The sequence below is a fragment of the Chinchilla lanigera genome, unplaced genomic scaffold (assembly GCF_000276665.1).
Source record: "Chinchilla lanigera isolate Chin_1 unplaced genomic scaffold, ChiLan1.0 scaffold00037, whole genome shotgun sequence".
In the NCBI taxonomy this organism is placed as follows: Eukaryota; Metazoa; Chordata; class Mammalia; order Rodentia; family Chinchillidae; genus Chinchilla; species Chinchilla lanigera.
This window is the reverse complement of record NW_004955438.1, coordinates 21428761-21445042: the sequence shown is the minus strand read 5'-3', so window position 1 is coordinate 21445042 and position 16282 is coordinate 21428761. Positions and strand designations below refer to the sequence as shown.

General features: G+C 57.2%; 1 protein-coding gene across 4 annotated transcripts in view; it reads left to right on the top strand.

Moving 5' to 3' along the window:
- Wars (tryptophanyl-tRNA synthetase) overlaps positions 1-16282 on the top strand; it is a 30540-nt gene that overhangs the window by 375 nt on the left and 13883 nt on the right. Inside the window, exons 1-4 of one of the 4 annotated variants that reach the window (XM_005390433.2) lie at positions 259-537; positions 3895-4041; positions 9305-9509; positions 10267-10375. In XM_005390433.2, coding sequence (XP_005390490.1) covers positions 3931-4041; positions 9305-9509; positions 10267-10375 — 425 coding nt within the window. In that variant the 5' untranslated portion in view covers positions 259-537; positions 3895-3930. Of the gene's footprint in view, positions 1-258; positions 538-3894; positions 4042-9304; positions 9510-10266; positions 10376-16282 lie in introns of those variants that run through there. The other 3 variants (XM_005390434.1, XM_013517225.1, XM_005390436.2) reach the window with 3 other exon arrangements.

Below are 16282 nucleotides of genomic sequence, written 5' to 3'. Positions count from 1 at the left end.
ACGCGGCGGCCGCGGGAGGTGCCCCGCTGCCTGTTCCGCCCCGCCGTTGCCTGCACTGCGCGCGGGCCCGATGCCCAGGGTGCGGGCCGGAGGAAGAGGGTGGGGACCCGGCCCGGCCCCGCGTGGCTGATGCAACGGGCAATCGCTGCCCTCTCCCGAGGGTGTCCTGGCCCCGGGCCGCCCCTGATTGGCCCGGCCGTGGAGAAGGTGGGTCCCCGGGCCCGGGTGCTGCGCGGAACCGGCTTGATTTCTCAGAAACCCGTGCAGCACGTGGCTGCAGGGGAGGTGGGTCAGGAGGCTGGAATGTTGATGGGAATCTGGGTGGTTTCTAAGAAGCGCAAGTGCACGGAGCCCGCAGGGGTGGAGTGAGCCGGGGAAGCAGAAGCCTGCCCTGAAAAGGAAACCGAAAGGAAGAGGGGAGAGTATTAAAGCCCGCTGCCGGCCGGCCGGGGGCTTCTGAGCTGCCCGACTGCCCGGAGGGAGCGGAGTGTCCGGCGCCAGCCTGCACCCCAGCCGCGCGCGTCTCCCACCGCCTGGGTACGTACCGCCCCTCTGCCCGGCTTCCAGCTTGTTCTTAGCTTGAGCCTTTCTCCAAAGTGCTGGAACCTCGGCTTGGAGGATGAGGGGTTGTCTCCCGCAGGGTGAGGATATTGTGCATAGTACTTCACCCCCAATTTCGGCTGGTTCCTGCTTCTGTGTGGGAATAGAGAGAGTGTATTTTTCACTCCAGCCTCCCGGAATGGTCGGTATCTGAACTTGCGTGGTCCTTGTGATACCCACTAGCTTGTGTTGGCCCTCATAAAAAATTTCTCCTCTGCCTTTAAGATAATGTTCATTTCATCCATTGGAGGGGAGGAGACGATAACCTTTCGTTTTAGCGTTAAAAGGAAAGTAGAACATACCTGTTCGAAAATCTGGGGAATAAAGAACTGGCTGCAGCCGGTCAAGGTGGTGCACACCCGTAATCCCAGCACTTGGGAGGCTGAGACAGGAGGGTTGCTGAGAGTTCGAGGCCAGCATGGGCTATGGAATGAGTTCAAAGCCAGCCTGAACTACACAGCAAGACCCTGTCTCAAAAAGCCAAAAAAAAAAAAAAAAAAAAAAACTGGCTGCTCTGCAGAGGGCATTTTCTTGTCCTCTGGGAGCGTGCCTGCCCACACCCGTCAGCAGCCGCGCTCTGAGGCCCCAGCCGAACCTCCTGGCACCCAGAACTTTCCCGGGCAGCTGCTCCCAAGGAGGCAGTATCGAAGCTGCCTTTCCCTGGGGTGTCAGATTTGTGATGATGTCAGCGCTGCCCCAGTCTCCGTTCCTTGCCCGTACTGGAGCCAGTTTCTGTGAGCGCCTGGCATGCCCAGCCAGAACAATGGGCAGCCTAAGGTTTGAGCTCCTGAAAGGGGAAGCTGGGTATTCAAGAGCTTGTGCAGTTTTGTCTTCAAAGGTCTGTGTGACCGGCTGTGCAGAGACACTTTTACCTTTTCCTCCTAGTCCTGTGGCTTAGAGGAAACTGGATGACTTCATGGTGACACTTCCACTTTCCTCTTTCATAGTGTAGTATGAGGTGGGTGGTCGGTACCGGGAATCGAACTCAGGACCTTGCACTTGCCAGGCAGGTGCCTGTGCCTCTGAGTGTAGCCCCAGCCCCCAGAGTGTAGTATTCCTTAAAACAGATTAAGTAGGCTTTCCTTAGTGCTTAGTGCTCCCTGAGGAGTTTTGGCGGTACACACTTGCTACGATGCTCCTTATCTTTCTGACATCTCACGCCCCTTTGAAAAGATAGGACGTCTCTATACTCCACTTAAAACTGTCCACATACCAGTGTACATACATGTTTTGATGTAGGTTCAGGGCTCCTGAAGTCCAGGCTGAAAATAAACTGAATTCTAAAGCTAGCTAACAAGCTGGGCACGGCAGGTGGTGCACATTTCTGTAATCAGAGCACTTGGGAGGCTGAGGCAGGAAGAGCGTAACTTTGATCCCAGCCTGAGCAACTTCGCCAGACCCTGTGTGGGGATGTAGCCTAGTGCAGAGATCTTGAGTCGTGCCCTGGTACAAGAAATAATACTAAATAAAAGCTGACAGGGAGGGGAGGGTGTGGGCTGGATCCGCTGGGGTTGAGGGACTCGGAGGAAACGGGGTGAACAGCCGAGTGTGTAAAGTGGGGAAGCTGTTGTCTTCTCCTTGGCCCTGACCTCTCCTAAGTGTTTGCTCAAGAAGTTGCATCAGATGCGCGTGCGTGCACATAGCCCGCACACACTTAAAACAGCGTGGGTGGCTCCCACGCCCTGAGCGAACATCTTGTGATCATGAGAGCAGGGAGACCTCATCCGCTCCTCCCTCCGGCTGACCCGATCACCGTGTCCCTCTTCTGAGAGCTCTTCCCCGGGACGCGTCTCCCGCCGGCCCCCATGCAGCGAGGGAGGCGGCTGTCGCGGGCTCATTCCACCGGGCACTTTTCCTGGGAATTTGTAAAGATAATTCCTTGGGCTCTACTCAGAGACCAGTGCCCATTGCTTCCTTCTTGGAAGGCGGGGTAGGCCAGAGGCAAGGCCAGAGGCCTGACCAGCATGAGGGCCGGGGCTCTGCATGGGGTGAAGAAGGCAGACGGGATATTGGGCCTGGAAGAGACCCCGGCAGACCTGCCTGGCTCTGCTGGACCTCTGGAAGTCTCAGCGCGGTGTCACCGTGTTACATGAGAGAGTGAAGTCCAGACAGGGAGCTCCCTTCAACCAGAACAAGCACTCAAAAATCTGCGAAAAGACCCGGCCTTGTGCAGGAAGCTGGGCGAAGTGATTTCTGAGACGCACCGTCCGGCCCTGGCCTGGCACCAGCAGTGCACAGGCGGACGGGCCTGGCAGCTGATTCTGCTGACCCCTGAGAGGCGGTGTGCGTGCCTTACCCAAGTCGAAGGGGCGCTCGGCGATCACAGGGCAGAGCGACCGCCTTGGTTGGCTCCAGGGCGCAGGCCCAGGGGAGGCGGACGCTGTCACGCCCAGCCGGGGGAGTGCGGTCTGGGGCAGCGTGTAGCCTGTGGATGTGCTCGTACTCACTGGTTCTGTTCGAGCTGGGGGAGGAGGGGTTAGGGAGAGTTCGGGGAGTCGGGGCTCCTCCCTGGCCGGCTCGCAGCGGTTCCTTCTGCATTCCGTCTCCCCGCAGCCCCCCAGACTGGGCACTCCGCCGTCCCAGCCAGTTTCTCTTTCAACTTCCCTTCCTGGGAACTGCAGTCTCAGAAACTGGCTGCTGTCCACCTGGTTTCGGTGTGATGATTGACTTATGTGAAGGTGGGTGTCACTAAAATTCACACACCCTTCCGACAAGTACGTGCCCAGAGAGTGAGCAGGAGCAAGCTCCACCCGCGTTCGCGCGTCGGGTTCCGAGTCCAGCCGATGGCCGGGCGGTGGTTGAGAGGGGGCTTCTCTCCCGGCTCAGTACTCGGTGCGTGCCGTGCCCCGCCAGTCTTTTACCCCGCTGTGCCTCGCCTGTGACTCGGAGGTGGCGGCCCTGAGCGGAGCAGGGGCCGTTCGCTGGGCAGGTCGGCTCACTGCGCCCACAAGGCCCCCGGGCATTGAGAGCAAGCGTGGTTGGCCGTTTGCCAAAGGTCTCCGGCCCAACGAGGCTCTGTCTGCACAGCCGCGGCGTCCGGGCTCAGGACGGGGCAGCGCTGCTGGTGCCCATGGTCCCCCAGATCCGCCTCCGCGATCCGGTCCTCGGGGCTCAGCAGCGGTGTCTCGTCTCCTCCTGGCCTCCCTTCTCTTCGCGGCCCCGTTTCTGCCGGCGTCTGCGCGCTGCCTCACCCGTTTCCCTTCCTGCCCTCGCCTCAGCCTGTGCGGGTGCGCACAGGCGGGGCCCAGAGCAGCTGCCCGGTCCGTTCATCTCCCCTCCCTCTCTCGCCCGCAGCTGTCCTGACCTCGGAGCGAGTCCTCGGACCTCAGGATGGCGGACGAGCCCCGCAGCCAGCCCTTCGACTCGCCCCTGCAGCTGTTCAACAGCATAGTGAGCCAGGGGGAGCGCGTGCGGTCCCTCAAGGACAAGAAGGCGCCAAAAGTAGGTGGCTTGGGTCGCTTTCCTGTGCCCGCGGGCCTGCGTCGTCCTTACTCCCCAGTGGCGGAGTGGCTTAGTTACAGTTCTGAGTTGTCACCGTTCTGGTTCGTGCAGTCGAAAGTGCGGGTGGTTCTGAAAGCCTTTGAGAGTTTTAACATCCCTTGTGTCCCAGGAGGACTGGGCCCCAGGGCCTGTACAAGGAGCGACATGACGTTTGCTTGACCGAGACACACCCAGGGTTTGGTTTGGTTCGAACCTGAGGGACCGAATCGGGTACGGAGCCCGAGGGCCAGGGCCCTCCTGTCCCCTGCTGCTCCTGACACGCGCTCCAGCAGTCCCTTCCTGTAGCCAATCTTCAGGCCCACACCCTGCACGTCGCTAAGGACCGTGCTGCTTCCTCCCTGTCGGTTTTCAAGCTCAGGGCTTTCGCTGTGGAGACAAGGCGCTTGTGGTTTCACAGCTACTCGTGTCCCCAGCCGCGGGCGGTGGCCGGGTCGTAGGTACTGTGCTGTCGCGGCTGTGCCTGCAGCTCCCCTTGCCTGCCGGCACCGCTTCTCCCCGGGGGATGCCTGCCTCAGCTTCTGTGGGCCCGGCTGTGCTGCACGCTCGAGGTGAAGGACAGCCACACGCCTCGGGGCAGTGTTTCAGGCTGACGATTGCCTACGTGACCGTGGTCCCGTCAGACTGAACAGAGCTGGACGGTCCCCGTCACCCGCTGGCATCGCAGCCTCTGTCACCTGTCGGGTAATGCGGTACCCACGTGGTAGTGGCAGTGCTGGTGGAAGTGCTGCCCCGCGTGCTGCCGGGCGTCTAAAAGCGCAGTGCATAAACCCGAGCTCGACGAGAGAAGTCAGTGTGTCACTCGCTTATGCCTGTGTTCATTTTTGTGTGTGTTCTTTCAGCTGCTGGGCATGAGAGCCGGGCCTGGTACTCGCTAGGCACGCGCTCTGCTCCGAGCCTCGCCGCCGGCCCTGGTTTGCGTGTCTCCTGCACTAGGCTTTGTGTCGTTACTCTGGAGTTACTCCTGCTTGCTGAGAAGAGAGGGAGCTCGGCAGCAGCCGGACGCCTCAGGCTCTGCTCTTGGGAACTTCGGGGCTGAGGGCTCCGAGCTCCGCCTCTCGGAGGGCCCGTCCCTCTCTGGGTGCTTCTGCCTCTTTCCTCCCTGCAGACTTTTTCATTCAGACTTCTCTGATTCTGCCCCGTTTTGCGTTGCTTTGCTCTCCGTTCCTGCTCTCCTTGGCTTGTCTCCAGGCTGCGTCTCCTCATTTCCAGCCCTCCCACAGCCTTCGTCTTCCTGTCATTCTCACCCCCAGACCCTCGTGCTCGCTAACGTCTTTCCCTGCAGGGCTCTGCGCTGATGTCACGGTCCCACTGTGCCTCTCTGAAGGGTCCCTGTAGTGTTGCTGCCGTAGGTTTGAGGAATTTGGTCAGTCTGATCTTCGTTTTGTTTTTTGGTTTTTTTTGAGACAGGGTCTCACTGCATGGTTCAGGCTGAGCTTGAACTCACTGTGCAGGCCACGCTGGCCTCAAACTCTGGCGATCCTCTTGCCTCAGCCTCCCAAGTGCCAGGATTACAGATGTGCACCACCACTCCCAGCCTAGACTAAGTTTTTGTCTGTTTATTTTTTTATTTTTTTAACTTCTAAAAATTTATTATAATAAAGGATACATTGCCGTTAATTAATCCCCCTCCAGATATTCCCCTTTACTTTGAACACACTTATCCACAGTTCTGGCCACTTCTGATGCCATTCAGGAAATCCTCTTCTGTGAGTGCCACTAGCTGTGCTGCCATACTGGCCTGGATGTCCTGAGTCCACTCAAAGCATTTATCTTTCGTGGTGGTTTTGACTTTGGGGAAGAGCCGGGAACCTCACCGGGCCAGATTGGGTGAATAAGGGGCATGCAGACACAGTCATGGTTTTATTGGACAGAAACTGCCTTAAACAGTTGAGCAGTAAGTGTAGATCAAAAGGTACAGTGAATGCTTACATAAAAACCACGTTATAAAACGTACAAATATATATACCTATACATACATATATGTATATACGGGAAAGGACACATTGCATTAAAGCCCTTCACAATACTCTGCCGTGCCTGAACACGCTTACACCGTTGGCAGTGTCAGACAAGCTTGTTTTAAAACAGAAAGGTTGTTATGTTTTGTTTGAGATGGCGTTTCATTATGCAGTTCAACCTGGCCTTGAGCTCATCTTGTAGCCCAGACTGGCCAAGAACTCATGGCGATCCTCCTGTCTCAGCCTCCTGAGTGCTGGAATTACAGGCGTGTGCCACCACACCCATCTAAAAAAAAAAAAAAAAAAAAAAATTTTTTTTTGTCTTTTTGTGACAGGGTCTTGCTATGCAGTTCAGGCTGGCCTTGAGCTCACTTTGTAGCCCAGGCTGGTCTCAGACTTATAATGATCCTCCTGCCTCTGCCTCCCGAGTGCTAGGATTACAGGTGTGTGCCACCACACCAGGCTTAAAACAAAAATTTAAGGTGAACTGGGCATAGTGCTCCCACCTACTCAGGAGGCCAAGGCAGGAAGATTGCAAATTCAAGGCCAGACTAGATTACTGGTAAGACCCTATCTCAAAAATGTTGATGACGATACTAATGAAAGGGCGGGGGGGGTATGACCTAATGAGAAGGCTGTAGAGCACTCCGCAGTGTGACCCAGGCTGCAGCAGTCCTCCTGCCTCAGCCTCCCAGAGTGCTGGAATTACAAGTGGGTGCCACTGTGCCCAACTTGTTGATCATTTATTTATAAGCCCATTTTGGGGGACTTACTGGTGACTTTTTTTTGCGGGGGGGGGGGGTCCATTTAACATTAAATTTCAAAGAAAGGTAGTGAATGTTTTTAGTTACTAATTCATAATGCCGACAGTTCTGGTCATTAGTGTAATCAGCAAGTGCTTTTCTTTTCCCTTGAGGGCAAGCTGGGAGGCTTTATTATTATCCGCAGATCTGTGCTCTGTGTAGTGGGTGAGTGTGCCCCCAGGCTGCCTGCTTCGTCCCTGCAGGCCAGGGTGGCGGGGCACTTAGCAGATCTCCCCAGGGAGCACCTGTGTCCTCCTGCTGCCACCGCACCAACCTTGGGGGCCAACCAGGGGGCAGCGCCCTTCCCGGGATCCCAAGCAGTAAGCGCTTCTCAGAGTAACGTCTGGGTGTGTCCTCCGCTGGCGAGGTCGGAGCAGAGTGAGACGACAACAGCTGCAGAAGGCTCTCGGTGCCTGGCCTCGAAGTGTGTCTTCAGTGAAGGACGCTCCTGATGCTCTAGACAGTCACTGCTTAGGAGACCCAGGCGCTCTGCAAAGTCCTCAAGCCACCAAGCGGGCGGCACTCAAGGGCACCGCTGTGCCTGCCCAGCTGGCCGGGGCTCTGTGTCTGAGGCCATCTCTTACAATCCAGGGGTGCTGAGGGAGACAGTGGCAGGGGGTGTGCCCCGTCTGAGTAAGTCCAAAAAAGGGCTTAGCCGGGCATGGCGGTCCAGGCCTGTAATCTCAGCACTCTGGGAGGCTGAGGCAGGGGGATCATTAAGGTCAAGCCCTGTGTAGGCAATTTAGCAAGACTTTATTTGAAAATATGAAAGGGTGTGCGGGGCTGGGGATACATAGTTTAGTGCAAAGGCTCTGAGTTCTCCCAGTTCAGGGAGAAAAAGAAAAGCCTGGCTTGTGTGTAGTCAGACACGGTTCACACAGGAGTCTGGCGCCCCGGGCAGCAGCCCCGACTGGTCACTGCCCTGTGTGACCCGCACCCCACCTCGGGCCAGCACAGCAGCTCTTGGAAGCCCGCTCAGCCCCCTTGGCCCCTGCCCTGGCTCCTGCTGCCCAGAGGCTGCTGCCTGGCGCGGGCTGTGTGTGACACCACCAGGCTCTGAGCTCCTCTCGGTGTCCTGTCCGGGTGAGACTGAGGACAAGGAGACAGGCAGGGCGGGTCTGACCACCTGTTGCCGCCGCTCCGGGGTTCAGGTGGTCCCCGAGCGGGGACAGTGGTTGAGTGCTAGACCCTTGCAGAGCCTCCCAGTTGCAAGCAGAGTGGGACCAGACGAGTGTGAAATGTCAGCGCAGCTGCTGGCCGGAGGGCACTGACAGCGGGGCACTTCAGAGCCCACGCGTCTGCCCCAGGTGACTCGCAGCTCACACTTGCTGGGCATTTGCTTCCTTGCAAACCCGGAGCCCCGGTGCGGGCGTCCGCACCTGTCTCCCTGGCAGACACCTTACCTCACAGTTGCGGGCATCCACAGGTCGGCCATGCAGTCCACAGTTCAAACTCACTTTGGTGACAGATGGCAGACATTCCGGTCGTTTGAGGCGCTGACCACCCAGCATCACGACCCCCGCGGCCCAGACCCCTGCCCAATGGCACGCCTCCCTCCAGATGAGGGTGGTGCGTGGTGCTCTCCCTCGGGAAGCGCGGTTTGTCATACGCTCTGTGTGGGTCTGAGTGGAAATGTTTGCATTTCCCTGGCAGGCAGGCTGGGCTGTGCATATTCTTCTCTTGTGACCTGTGCGGCTGGACCCGTTACCGGGCCGGAGCCGCCGGCGCAGCGTGACTGGTGGGTTCGATGGGCCTGCTGGCCTACGTGCAGGCTCGGGCGGCCAGGGGGCGCCTAGGAGAGGCGCGTCTCAGATTTGCCGCATTCTGGGGATGCAGTCTGTCCTCGCTTTTCGCTAAGTAGCCATGGTGCGCGCACACGAGACAGCTTGACGAGACTCCAGAGATGCAGTGGAACACCTCCTGGCGCCTGCGTATTCCCCTGACTGTACCTGATTCCCTGACGCTGGTTTTCAGTGCCGTTCATGTCCTTGGTGGCATCGTTGTTGAGGTTTCATAAATATCATCCCGCCCTGTGTGGGACCAGAAAACAAGTCCCCGGTAGAAGTCGGAGACTCAGGTAAAAGAGCTGTCTGTCACGAGGGCTCCGCAGTGTCGGTGGTGTGGGGAAACCTGCAGGATGTTAACCTGGGCATCGCGCTGGTGGAGCCTGTGTCGCCCCGCTGTCCCGTGGTGCTCGTGGTAGTCGTGCGTGGCGCCGGAGGGAGACGTCAGAGTACAGCACGTTTGAGCCGTGGCTTCCTGCGTGTCCAAGGGCAGCAGGGCTTGGGGGCTCGGGCCAGCAGCGCAGTCCCAGCACGCCTACCTCACCGGCTGTCCCGGGGCTGGACGGGCCGGGTGTGAGCGCACTCAGCCCAGGCCGCCGCCACCAGCAGGTGCTGGGCGTCGCTCGTCTCTTACTTTCGCCTGCGTTTCTTTCTTCAGGATGAAATCGACTCCGCAGTGAAGCTGCTGCTGTCGTTAAAGATGAGCTACAAAGCCCTGGTGGGGGAGGATTACAGCCCTGAGTGCCCCCCGGGGAGCCTGGCGCCCAGGGGCAAGAGCGGCCCCGAGGACGGCGAGGACTTTGTGGACCCGTGGACGGTGCGGACGAGCAGCGCGAAGGGCATCGACTACGACAAGCTCATAGGTAGCCGCCGCCTCCCCGGGACAGCCTCGGCTTCAGGGGCAGCGCCCTCGAGTGGACTCCGTGTGTGTGTGTGTGTGTGCAAGGTTCTTTTCACACATGTAAAATGCATTTGCAGTTGGCGTGCAGGGTTTTCCTTGGCGAGACACAGCGTGGTCCCCTCCCGTAGTTGTGCACCTTGTGCGGTGCCCGGTCAGGGTGCTCGTGTGTTCGTCACCTCCGACCGTCTCATTTCTCTGTGATGACAGCATTCCGAGTCCTTCTCCTAGCTGTTTGAAATGCACGGTACATAACGGGTACCCGTGTCCGCCACGCCGTAACAGCACCCATACGCGGTCCTTCCTTCCCACTGGACCCCAGCTTCGTTCTCCTTCCCCCTTGCCAGCCTCTGCCCACACGGTTCTGGCCCCATCCCACGCGATGGCTTCTTCACAGTCACCTGTGATGCAGAAGACCTAAAGAGATCTGAGCCATTAAGATTGTTCAGGGAGAGCCGGGATGGTGGCACACACCTGTGATCCCAGCACTTGGGAGGCTGAGGCAGGAGGATTGTCAGGGCTCGAAGCCAGCCTGGGCCACAAAGTAAGTTCAAGGCCAGCCTGAGCTACATAGTGAGACCTTGTCTCAAAAAAACCAATAACAGTAATAAGAAGAATATGTCCAGGGAGCACGAGTCTTTCCCTCTGTGCGGTGGTATCTGTCACCAGCACTGCCACCTTCTGAGAAGGTCACCTCTTCTGTTTTCCACCTTCTTTTCCAGTTCAGTTCGGAAGCAGTAAAATTGACAAGGAGCTGATAAACCGGATCGAGAGAGCGACCAACCAGAGACCGCACCGCTTCCTGCGCAGAGGCATCTTCTTCTCACACAGGTCGGCCCTGCTCTGCGCCTCGGAATCACGAGGCCGGCGCTCCTCTTCCGCGTGCTGCACCCAGGCAGGGTGGGACCCAGCCCCGGGAAGACCGGGCCACCTCCTGTGCTGCCAGGAGCTCACGAGGTCGCGCTGGTGCCCTCACTCCCAGGCCCGTCCGCTTGTGTATTCTTTTGCACACTGCCCACCTCACAAGGTGGAGGTCAGGGTCATAGCAGATGAGCTTCAGGCCAGGTCACACCGTGTAAATTATAAAAGGTTGCGAAAACAAAAGAAACCGAAGGCCAAGCTGAATGTTTCCCACGCCTAAGCAGCAGGCTTCCTGAAATTATGTGCTGCCTTCCTCCTATTGTACTGGCCCCCTGGTAAACTAGCGAAAGAGAAACGAACCTAAGGGCACAGGGAGCAGAGTATTCCCGCCTCAGACCATGAATTCCGTGCTGATCACATCAAGAAATGGGCAGGTTCCAAACGGCCTGCTGCTTCTCCCACCCCGGAGACGGCTGGTGTCGGCAGGCCTGCCTCCGGGCTGTGGGTGCAGTCTGTGGTCTGATCTCAGATCCTTCTGCCCTGCTTACCCTCGGCGGTCTCGGCAGTGCCTCCAGGACAGAACTCCACGTTCTTCCTGACCGCTGTACATTCAACCAGCGGACAGAGCCGGGCCCTGTCAGCCCACTTAGTCTTTTCTTTGAGATTTATTTCATGGAAACCTCACCTTTTTAAATGTGTACAACTCATTGGCTCTTAGTGTATTCACAAAGACGTTCAACTTTGACAGCTTGCTAATTCCAGAGCCCGAAAAGAAACGCCGTCGCCTTAGTCACCCCCTTTTCTGCCTCCGCCAGCACTGGCGGCAGCCACTGTGCTGTGGGTCTGCCTGCCCAGGGGTCTGCTGGGAGGGACTCAGTGTGGCCTGTGCGCCAGCTTCCGGCGTCCTCTGCTTTGTGTGTTCAAGGCTCCTGCGTGTTGTAGTGAACGTTGGTGCAGGCACTCCTCATCTAACTGGGGTTTTCCCGATGAGTCTACTTTATTTCACATTAAGTTTTAAGTTTTCTTTTTCTTTTTTCGGTACCGGGAATTAAACTCAGGACCTTGTGCTTGCCAGGCAGGCACTTATGCCACTAAACTGTATCCCGGGCCCTAAGTTTTAAGTTTTCTGAGGGTGCTTGAGTAAGCTCAGAACACACCTTGGCCTGCAGATGGCCAGCATTATAAAAATAGGAGAGAGAAACGCAAGGACAGGCTTCATTTGAGACGAAGACCTGAGGGGCCGCTGGCCCCGAGGTACCAGAAGCAGCTCTGTCTTCCAGGGGAGGGTTGGCAGGTGTGACAGGGCATGTGGCGGTGCGGGGCCCACTCGGCTCAGGACCAGGTCTCTGCGTCTTCAAGGGTCACAGCCCATCTCAGGCTTGCACAGGGTTTCCTGTTGCAGAGGCTGAACAGCTCTGGCCAGGAGTGTATTGTACGGGAGGCAGACTTCATGGGCTTCATAATTACGAGGCTCAGAAGAATGCAGGTCGCCACTGGGGAGAAGGCCTCAGTGGTCCGGGAGCACACCAGCAGCCAGCGAGCCGGTTTAGGCCCGCAGGTCGGTGAGTTCATAGAGAGCGGGTGGAGACATGGGGAAGGGGCGGGGACTTGGGTCAGGCAAGGCCGACACAGGGCTGTCGGGGTGGAGTTCTGGGCAGGGGCAGGTCCCTTTGTGCCCCAGGGCGTGAACTACGCTTGGTCTTGGTCTGTGTTGTGGCCGGGGTTTTACTAGAGAAAAGATTAAATACAGGACACATAAATTATAGGCTTATTTTGTAATATTCACCCAAAGAGTCACATGCAAAAGAGTGCAGGAGATCTGTCCACACACTCGAGAGCGAGAGAATCCAGCTGAGGGCCTGGGTCCGGCAGTGTCCTGCAGGAGTCCAGCTGGCGGCCTGGAGCCCATGGCAATGTCTCCTGCAAGTCTGTTTCAAGGATCTGAACTGGGAAGGCCCAAGGCAAAGCTAAGTGGTGGAAGTTAGAAAGTCTGCACCAGCGGGATAAAGGACCTGTGCCAGCAGGCTGAGGGAGCTGTGCTGGAGCCAGGAAGGTCAAAGTAAGGACCAGAGGCACCCAAAAAGAACCGCAGCCATCCTCAGCGACAGCAAGGTCTGGAGCCCCTCTGACAGTGAGAACAGCTGAGTTCGTGTGTGACAAGCTTTCCCAGGAGAATCAACAGAGCACCATCTTCCCCTCCAGTTCTCCATTTATGCTCTAGACAGCAGTCCTCAGATGGGCCCTCCACACCCAGCACGCTGATTCAGTTCAGCTGGGTGTCACAACTTGCCCATTAGTTACTCCCCCACAGTCAGAAGCTGAGGTTGGCCCTGTGGGCAGCCACTGGGCAGAGAAGGCTGGGCTGATGTACTTGGGCTGGCCAGGCGTCAGCAGCAGGCACTGTATTTCTTGACCTTTGTTGGGAAGGGCGCTCACTGAACAGATAACGTGCGGGCTGGATGAACAGAAAGCAGAAGCAGGCGATGAAGCATCTGGGCTGGTTGGAGTGAACTCAGCAAAGGTGTCCTGGAGCCAGAAGTCCCTGGATGTTTCGGGGAGCAAAGCTGAGGCTGGGAGAAAGAATGTTTGTTCGACACGAAGGACCAGCAGCTGTCCGAGAACCTGTAGGGCAAGGCCAGGCAGCCTGGCTCCCGGTGGAGGCCGCAAATCAAGCAGGGGGGCAGGCACAGTGAGGGCTGTGTGCTGCGGGAGGCCTCGGGCAGCCTAAGTGACGGCCGCTGCGAGCAGTTGTTCAGGGGGTGAGACAGCTGGGGAGACGGGGCCCCCAGGAAAGGGGCAGCAGCATCTTGGCTCGGTGTCGGGGTGCGGGGGGCCAGGATGATGGGTGCAAGGGCTGCGGTCTAGAAGGGAGCGAGGAAGAGGCGGGACCCGCGCTGGGTGAGTCCTGTCCGCTGCGAGGTGGTCTGGGGAGCCTTGCGGTGCTGGCTTCGTGTCCAGATAGGGCACCTGGTGCCTGAGGGGGCCTGGGACGAGCTTCTACCTGCAAACCAGGTGCTGGCTGCCCACGCATGGACTTCCACGTACACTGGGGAAGTGGCCAAGGTCTTGGCGAGTGGGTCGGGTCAAAGGCTGTTGGGGATGACGCCTTGATCAACGGGGGACCTGGGGGCGTTCTGAAGGGGTCTGGCTAGGGGCTGAGGCTGGGAGCCCCGGGGCAGGGTGGGGAGTGAGAGGTGTCTGCACGGCTGTCGTGGGAGAGCGGGGGAGAGCGGGCGAGATTGAGACGCCTCAGTGCGGAGCTCGTTAGTGCTGAGAGGTGCGGCCGCCTGGCTGAGCGAGCGGGTGTCCAAAGTCTGCGGCAAGGGCTGTGGGGAGCCAGTGCCCCAGCCTGAGGCAGGGTCTGCCTAGGTGAAGGCGGGAAGGTCCTGGGGATCCGGATGGAGGGGAGGCGCGGGGCAGCGGAAGGAGAAGGGCGAGCGTGCGGAGAGGAAGGAGGACCTCAAAGACGCCACTGCCCAGAGCTTGAGAAGCGCCATCCAAGCGGAGCGGGTACTGGGGAACCGCCAGTGAGCAACTGGAGGCCGCGGCGCGCGGCTGAGGAGCTGGCGGCGGCCCCGCCGTGCTGAGGCCGACCTGCAGGTCTCCAGGTTATTAGCAAGGGGGAGTGTGCGGCCCGCGTGAACTCCGGCAGACTCACCCCAGCTGTCACCCTGGCTCTTGCGTGCAGAGGGGCTGGGCCGGGTCCCGTCAGGCCAGCTGGGCGGGGCAGGGTGAATGATCAGTGCCCCCAGGCCACCCCAGGCCTGGGTTTTGTGGGGGTGTGGAGTTGAGCATCGCTTTGCCCAGTGCCCCACCTGCCGCATCGAAAGCACGGCCCGGGGCTTCAGGCTTTCGCGTGGTGTCGACCTGGCCGGTGCTGAGGTGAGGAGCCGAGAGCAGAGTGACTGGAGACCTCTGTCGGGTTCCCAGGTCGCTGGCCCTCCCGTCAGACATGTAGCCTGTTTTAAAGTGGGGAGGGCCTCAGTGTTGACGATTGCGCTGCAAGTCCGGACCCAGTGGTTTGGGTGCACTCCTGTGCTGTGGGTGAGGCTCTTGTGCGCGTCACTGTTCTTTTCCACGGCAAATGACGTCCCACGGAGTGTCCCCGCATCCGTGTGCCCGTTCCCTGGCTCCGCCGTGCTGCTGCGGACGTTCAGCGCGCTCTGCGGGTTTGCTGCAGACCTGGGCCTCCAGCGCCAAGCGCACGCCTGGAGCGCAGGGGGCGGCTCGCACAGGTCTGCGCCTGACTGCGGGACTGACAGGCTGCTCTCGTGGTAACGGATCACTCCACGCCCAGCGGTGTCCGGAGCCCAGCTGCTCCCAGTCTTGTTTTCTAGCCGTGCTAGTGCAGGTTAAGCAGAGCCCCACCGTGGCTGGGTGTATGTCCTTGGTGCCCAGGGGTGGTAATCGGCCTTTCGTGTGCTTATTGCCTGTTTTTCGTATCTTTGGAGAGCTGATGAGGTCCTTTGCCCGTTTTGTTTGTGGGGGGTGTACCAGGAATCGAACTTAGGACCTTGTACTTGCCAGGCAGGTGCTTGTACCACTGACCTATATCTCTGGCCCTTTTGTCCACTTTTTAATTGGGTTATTTTAATTTTTAAAAATAGTAGTTCTTTATTTTGTATACTGGTTTTTTTTACCGGTATACGACTTGCAAATATTTGCTCCTATTATTTAGCGTTTTTTTTTTCTACTTTATTGATAGCATGTTTGAGTACAGAAGTTTTTTTTGTTTTTTTGGTTTTTTCTTTGAGACAGGGTCTCGCTATGCAGTTTAGGCTGGCCTTGAGCTCACTTTGTAGCCCAGGCTGGCCTCGAACTCAGTGATCCTCCTGCCTCAGCCTCCCAAGTGCTGGGATTACGGGCATGCGCCACGACCCCGGCTACAAAAGTCTTAATGTTGTTTGTTGGGGTTTTTTTGGTTGCTTGTTCTTTTGGTATCTCAGAAACTATTGCCTAAGACAAGATCATAAAGATTTGTACCTGTGTTTTCTCCTAAGGGTTTTATGGTTCTAGCTCTTATGTTTAGATGGCTGGTATTTTTGAGTTAGTTTTTGTGTATGCGTGAGGTAGGACTCCAACTTTTTTCTTTCTTTTTTTTGTTTTTTTTTGTTTGTTTTGTTATAGTGGGGTTTTTTTGCATGTGGCTGTCCAGTTGTCCCAGCACCATGTTTGAGAAGACTGTCCTTCTCTACCGAATCTTCTTGACATCTTACTGAAGGTGAATTAACGTATGTGGAGGTTTCATTCCAGACACTCAGTCTGTTCCACTCCTCTGTGTCTATCTTCGTGGCTGCACCACCCAGCTCTGATTATTACAGCTTTGACGTAAATTCCAAGTTAGAAAACCAGAGGCCTCCAGCGCTGGTTTTTATCACGACTGTTTGCTCTCCCCGGCGCTTGGCATTTTTTTTATCTTTTACATTTTCCCTCCCCGCGTCTGCAGTACACAATGGTAACACCCGCCTCCCGGCATCCGGGCCGGACGGAACACGCTCGCTCTGCTTCCCTCGCCGGCTCTGGGCCCTTTGCGTTGCTCTGTGAGTTTTGGGGTCAGCTATTTTATTTCTGAAAATAAGGCAGCTGGGATTTTGATGGAGATGGTACCCAGTCTCTAGACTAGTTTGGAGAAGTGTCTGTCTGAAAGTACTATACCTTCAGTCCGTGGACATGGGATGTCTGTCCACTTACACCTTCCAGTGATAGTTTATACTCCCCAGTGGACATGCTTTATACTTCTTTAGTTAGATAATTCCTAAGGATTTGATTTTATTCATTCCATTGTAAATGGCATTTTTTAAGTTCCACTTTGAAAGTACTCACTGCTGCTGTGATTTGTGTGTGTTGATTTTTTTTTTTTTTTTTTTTTTTTTTTTT